Source organism: Ochotona princeps, chromosome 8 (assembly GCF_030435755.1).
Source record: "Ochotona princeps isolate mOchPri1 chromosome 8, mOchPri1.hap1, whole genome shotgun sequence".
Lineage (NCBI taxonomy): Eukaryota > Metazoa > Chordata > Mammalia > Lagomorpha > Ochotonidae > Ochotona > Ochotona princeps.
The window spans coordinates 82,759,791-82,766,458 of record NC_080839.1 but is presented as its reverse complement, the minus strand read 5'-3'; the positions used below and the strand labels follow the sequence as shown (position 1 = coordinate 82,766,458).

Sequence of the window (6,668 nt, the reverse complement as noted above, 5' to 3'; positions counted from 1 at the left end):
AGGTGCCTCTGGTCCTTTGATTCCGGCGTGATCTCGGCTGTCGAAAACCGGACGGTTTGGTTCTCTCCGAGTGAGTGCGCAGCCTCTCGGCCCAGGGGTCTGAATTAGAGGTTCAGATGGGGTTGTGTTTTGGGTAGAAAGAGACCGGGATCTGGTCAGGAACTGGATGAGCAAAGCCACCAGGCCCAGGGCCCTGATTCATCAGCATTTGGTTCTCCCAGGAAAGGACTCAAAAGGCTTGAGTGTAAAAGAACCCTCAACCCCGCTGTCCTTTGGGCAGGCAACTGACCCAGAGTTTTTGTCCCCTCAGCTGAGAATGATTATGGCCGGCTGTGCTTCTGGCTGTGTACTGGAGCCTAAGCTCTTCCCACCTACGGAAATGAGATAATTCACATGAGATATGGAGCAAACTTTCACTAAGTGTCCATTTTTCCTGAATTAAAAAAAAAAATGTTATTTGAAAGAGAGAGATCGATCTTGGGTTTTCTGGTTAATTTCCCAAATGGCTATAATGGTCAGGGTTGGTCCAGGCGGAAACCAGGAGCCAGGCGCTTCTGGGTCTCCCACATGGGTACAGGATCCCAAGACTTTGGGTTGTCCTCCACTGCCTTCCCAGGCCACAAGCAGGGAGCTGGATGGGAAGTGGAGCAGCCAGGACAGAAGCAGGTGCCCATATGGGATCCCGACATCACAAGTAACGACTTTGCCCTAGCGTTTGCTGTTTTGGTGAGGATGGTTATGAGCTAGGCAGTTATTTACCACCTTTGCAATATGGTTAGTGAATCTGAATGTGAGCATTGAATGCTTATAAAAGTAAAATTACTGGGGTTCTGGGCTGTAGTGCACAGGCTGATTCTCCATCTGCAAGTGCCGCCATCCTGTATGGGGGCCGATTTGTGTCCCAGCTGCTTCACTTGCCATCCAGCTGCCTGCTGGTAGGCTGGGAAAGCAGTTGAGGATGAACAAGTTCTTGGGATCCTGCACCTACGTGGGAGACCCAGAGTGTGCTCCTGGTTCCTGACTTCTGATTTGCTCAGCTCTGGTCATTGTGGCCATTTGAAGAGTGAACCTGTGGATCAAAGAACTTTATCTCTGTCTCTCCTCTCTGTAAATCTGTCTTTCCAATAAAAATAAAATAAATCTTTGGAAGTAAAATTACTGTAAATGAAGCTGTATTTATGATTACTACTATTAGACAAAACTAGCTACATATGCATATTTCTATTTCTAAAACCAGATACAAAGTTGAAACTGATACATAGAGGTACTGACAAGGGACTGGCACTATGGTGTAGTAGGCTAAGTCTCTGCCTGTGGTGTCAGCATCCCGTGTGGGCACCAGTATAAGTCCCAGCTGCTGTACTTTCAGTTCAGTTCCCTGCTAATGTGACTAGAAAAGCACCCAAGATGATCTGAGTAATTGGGTCTCTGAACCCACATTGGAGACCCAGAGGAACCTCCAGGTTCCTGGCTTCGGGCTGGCCTAATTCTGGCTTTTGTAGCCATTTAGGAAGTGAAACCAAGGATGGAAGATCTTTCTTTCTGTGCCTCTCCTGTAAACTTGCCTTTCAAATAAAAATAAATCTTAAAAAATCGGATCTTTTAAATAGATGTAATGTTTACATAATTCACTCTTGTTTCCCTCAGTCCAAGAACATTTGCCAGGGAGCTAACACCAAATTTTCTGTGGGCTGGGGTTGCACACCCAGGGAAGCCCTTGTTGGTCTCAAAGCCACACTTCTCGCCCCACGAACCACAGCAGACTAAAGCTGACAGTTTCAGACATGGCTGACACTGATCAAGACAAATATATCACCCAGATCACACTCTTGGGGAATCCTAAAGCCAGAGCTGAGGCAAAAAGTTAGGAGAACACTGTACTCTAAACCACAAACTCTTACTCCATAATCAGCTGGGGAGCGGGGAGCGTGGGCCAGAGCAGCTATGAAGGAAGGAAGCATGATGCCTCTAGAGAACACAGTGACCTTCCAGAATTAGATACTGAACTGAAGAGCTGTGAAGTGACAGATGCAGAATTCAAAGTAATGATCATGTGGAAACTCGACGAGATGAAGGGCAACATAGATAAAGAAATGAGGAAATCCATGTGTGACATTAATGAAAATATTACTAAGGAGGTAGGGCTCCTTAAGAAGAACCAAGTGAAATTTGAGATGAAATCATCAGTGAACTTAAAAATATGGTTGAGAATTTAACAGCAGAATAGACCAAGGGGAGGGAAGAATTTCTGACCTTGAGGACAAGACTTTTGAAATAGTCAATCAGGCAAAATGGAAAAGAATTAAGAAGAATGAAGCAAATCTGTGTGAACTATGGGATACCATTAAGCAATCAAATATTCATATTAAAGGTATTCCTGAAGGAAGAGAAGAAGAAAGAGGCGTTGAGAACCTGCTGAATGAAGTAACAGTTGGGAATCCCCCAGGTCTTGAAAGAGACTTGGACCTCCAGATACAAGAGGCTCAAAGAACCCAAGCAGACGCAACCAAAAAAGGTCTTCTCCAAGGTACATTGTCATTAAGTTGTCAAATGTTAATGGCAGGGAGAGAAATTTAAAGGTAGTAAGATAAACATGCTGAGTTATATACAAAGACAAACCAATTAATTAACAATGGATCTTTCAGCAGAGACCCAAAATGCCAAGACAGTGAAATGATACATTCAAGTTCTTAAAAACAAAGAAACAAACTAAAAACTTCCAGCCAAGAATATTATATACAGTGAAGCTATCCTTTAAAAATGAAGTATCAAGTATTTCCCAGCTAAACAAAAACTCAGATCATCACCAGATTAGATTTAAAAGAAATTCTGAAGAATGTGCTATGTTATAAGTAAACATGAAAGACATGTCATTAGGAAACTTACCAAAGAGCAGTTCTCATTTCTTGTCTATCAGTACTAATCTTGAATGTTAATGGATTAAATTCATCAACCAGAAAACTTTGCCAGGCTGGTGGATACAAAACCCACAACTGTACACTGCCTACAGGAAACTCACTTCACAAACAAAATACACATGTACTGAAAGTGAAGGGCTAGAAAAAGATGAAAACCAAAAGTGAACAGGTGAGGCTATCCTGATATGAGGTAAAACAGACTTTAAGTGAAAACTGAAAAAAGATAAAGAAGTGCAGGAAGCCATGCAGTTGGGTTGAATGGCACGGGTGTGTGATGAGCGCTACTCTTCAGTTAGCAAGGCTACGAGAAGTTTCTGGCTGTGTGGCAAGGTCCGGCAGAATGTCTCTGTTCACCTCATTGCTGCCTCACCCCATTGTATGGACATTCAATCACCTCTCTGATGTTTCATAGAGTTCTCCTGAGGGTGTTGTTGTTGTTTTTCTGCTAATGCGATATGATTCCTGTAACTGGTATAACACCTCAAACTGATAGTTCGATCATGTTATGATAGAAACATCATTAGTGACGTAAGGCAATGACACACAGTTAAAAGTGTACAACAGTACAATTGACCCCACAATGTCTCCAAACATCCTGATACGTGCCCAACTTTGTCCTGAAATTTGCCCTAATATAAGTGATGTTTTCCTTAAGAAATGGCTTGAGGCCTGGTGTGGTGGCCTAGCGGCTAAAGTCCTCACCTTGAACACACCAGGATCCCATCTGGGTGCCGGTTCTAATCCTGGCAGCTCCACTTCCCATCCAGCTCCCTGCTTGTGGCCTGGAAAAGCAGTCAAGGACGGCCCAAAGCCTTGGGACCCTGCACCCGCATGGGAGATCTGGAGGACGTTCCTGGTTCCTGGCTTCAATCAGCACAGCACCGGCCGTTGCAGTCACTTGGGGATTGAATTATCGGATGGAAGATCTTCCTCTCTGTCTCTCCTCCTCTCTGTATATCTGACTTTGCAATAAATAAATCTTACAAAAAAAAAAGGGGGGGGCCTGGCACGATAACGTAGTGGTTAAGGTCCTCACCTTGCACACCCGGGATCCCATATGGTTGCTGGTTCTAGTCCTAGCGACCCTGCTTCCCATCAAGCTCCATGCTGGGAAAGCTGTAGAGGGTAGCCCAAAGCCTTGGGACCCTGCACCCACATGGGAGACCAGGGGAGCTCCTGGCTCCTAGCTTCAGGTTGGTTCAGCTCTGGCCATTGCAGTCACCTGGGGAGTGAACCATCGGAGGGAGGATCTTCGTCTCTGTCTCTCCTCCTCTCTGTGTATCTGCCTTTCAATAAAAATAAATAATTCTTTAGAAAAGGCTTGATAATATCATGGAACAGATGGCAATCATGGAGATACAAAGAGTTTGTTTACCATGCACCCTGAACTGTTACAACACATGATATGACATATTTTGGTTTCTCACCGCAGAAAGTATATGGGACATCTTCTAAAGGGAGACAAATGTGAACACCCCCCCCCCAATGGCTTAAAATTCCTACCTTGTATTGGCACTCATATTTAGGGAAAGAAAACATTTATAAAGATGAAAGGAAGTTTCTTGTAAAGGCCCTCTGTAGATTGGCTGAGCTGCCCTGATCACTCTCACTGCCCTTTAACAAAAGAACAAAAAACAATTGAATCAGTACTAGGTGAAGGTGATGGTAATTAATGCATGATTGATTGTAAGATTTAATAAAGAATCTATGATATACTCCTTTATAAATTCCTTTCATTTGTGAGCTTTCCTTTTAATTTTATACTCTTGATATTTTATTTATTTAGTTAGTTACAGATTTATTTATTTTTATTGCAAAGTCAGATATATATAGAGAGGAGGAAAGACAGAGAGAAAGCCTCTGTCCGATGATTCAATCCCCAAGCGGCTGCAACAGCTGGTGTTGTGCTGATCTGAAGCCAGGAGCCAGGAACTTCCTCCAGATCTCCCACATGGGTGCAGGGTCCCAAGATTTTAGGCCATCCTCGACTGCTTTCCCAGGCCACGAGCAGGGAGCTGGATGAGAAGTGGAGCTGCCAGGACCAGAACCGGAACCTGGTGGGATCCCGGTGCATTCAAGGCAAGAACTTTAGCCACTAGGCCACGTCGCTGGGCCCTACTCTTGATATTTTAAATAATATTAGTTAGTTTGTTTAGTGAAAATTGATTTTTGGATATAAGTAAATCACTTGTCACTATATAACTGCATGTTCTGCCAACCATGGAGTTCCTGGCTTCATTTTTTTATTAATTAAGGAACTACACTAATTGTTTTTCTTCTTGTAATATTTCACTGCAAGTTTTAATGAGTAATAACTTGCTGAAAATATTTTCTCTGAAGCAAAATAATAATGATTTTTTTAGGATTGATTTTGTAATCATTCTTTTATAGTGAAGTAAAAATGAAACAATTGGATGTGTGCAAAAGCTTGTGATGATTTGTGTATAAATAAAGAAGGCAACTTTTCTGAGTTGTCCATTATGAGCGTCATGTCGTAATGGTCCACGTCTTGTCCTTCCTCACCTCCTCTGTCTTATCTTCTTGCCGATCCACGCATCCTTTGCAAGCTCTCAAGTCAGCCAGGCTGGTCTCTAGGAAGGAAGGACATTATTTTTTGAAAAAAAAAAATTAATTCAGCAAGAAAACATAACAAAATATATATGCACCCAACATGAGAATACCTAGATGTATACAGCAAGTACAATAATCCTAAAGGTGGAGATAGACTGCAATACCATGGTGTTTGTAACCTCAACACCTCCAAAAGAAATTTAATAAAGAAACATCAGAATTGAAACACAGCTGAGCCAATAAACTCCAGACATTCACAGGGCATTTCACCCAGCACTTAGGGAATACACATGGAACATATTCTTTGACAGACCACATGCTAGGCCACTAATCAAGTCTTGGCGAGTTTAGGTTTGAAATCATATCATGCATCTTTTCAGATCATAAAGAAATGAAGGCTGTGCGCTGTTGGCAGCTGGGCAGACATGGCCGGCTTGGTGAAGAAGACCACTGGCCTCGAGGGGTTGGCTGTTTGCGAGAATCCGCAGGAGAGGCTAAGGATACTGTATGCGAAGATTCTGGATGTTCTTCAACAGATGCTTAAAGCTGCAGCGTACAGAAAATACACGGAGCAGGTTACAAATGAGAGGCTGAGTGTGGTGGAGACGGAATCAGATGTTAAAAAATTAGAAGATAAACTTCAGGCTGGTCAAATAGAAGAGGTGATTCTTCAGGCTGAAAATGAACTAAGTCTGGCAAGAAAAATGATGCAGTGGAAACCATGGGAGCCGTTGGTGGAAGAACCTCCTGCCAACCAGTGGAAACGGCCGATATAAATAGGTTGATGGGAAATGGATTTAATGAAATGTGCTATTATTTTAAAACATTTCCTTACTATTGATATTTTGTAGGTATGTAAAAATTTAGAAAGCTGATACAAGATGTGTGTGGGAGACTTGGTAAAGTTAGGAATTATGGTGATAGGGTCTCGTGACTCAATTTTTGATTTGTAAAGTATTCACTCTGATTATTTCAAAGATAGTATTTCTTTGATCAGAAAAGGTTGTGGGGAGATTTGAAAGTTAACTGAAAAAAATCCCAGGAAGTCTACAGAACAGGTATCTTCAGTGTGTAATTATTATTACCCGGAACAGTTTGAGAAGGAAAAGTACTTAGATATTATTGTGTAAACAAATTTCCAGGTCATTGTTAGGAGGAAGTAATAAAAATGAATGTTTT

The 6,668-nt window shown here is 42.3% G+C and overlaps 1 protein-coding gene across 1 annotated transcript; it reads left to right on the top strand.

Annotated features, from left to right (window-relative positions):
- Positions 1 to 5,888: 5,888 nt before the first annotated feature.
- LOC101535919 (NADH dehydrogenase [ubiquinone] 1 alpha subcomplex subunit 5) lies at positions 5,889 to 6,313 on the top strand. The gene has a single exon (XM_012926225.2). The coding sequence runs from the start codon at positions 5,915 to 5,917 to the stop codon at positions 6,263 to 6,265; it is 351 nt and encodes a 116-aa protein (XP_012781679.1). The 5' UTR covers positions 5,889 to 5,914; the 3' UTR covers positions 6,266 to 6,313.
- Positions 6,314 to 6,668: the final 355 nt, after the last annotated feature.

Excerpts from the sequence above, each read along its gene's own strand:
- LOC101535919 (XM_012926225.2), top strand. The coding sequence starts at position 5,915 with ATGGCCGGCTTGGTGAAGAAGACCACTGGCCTCGAGGGGTTGGCTGTT.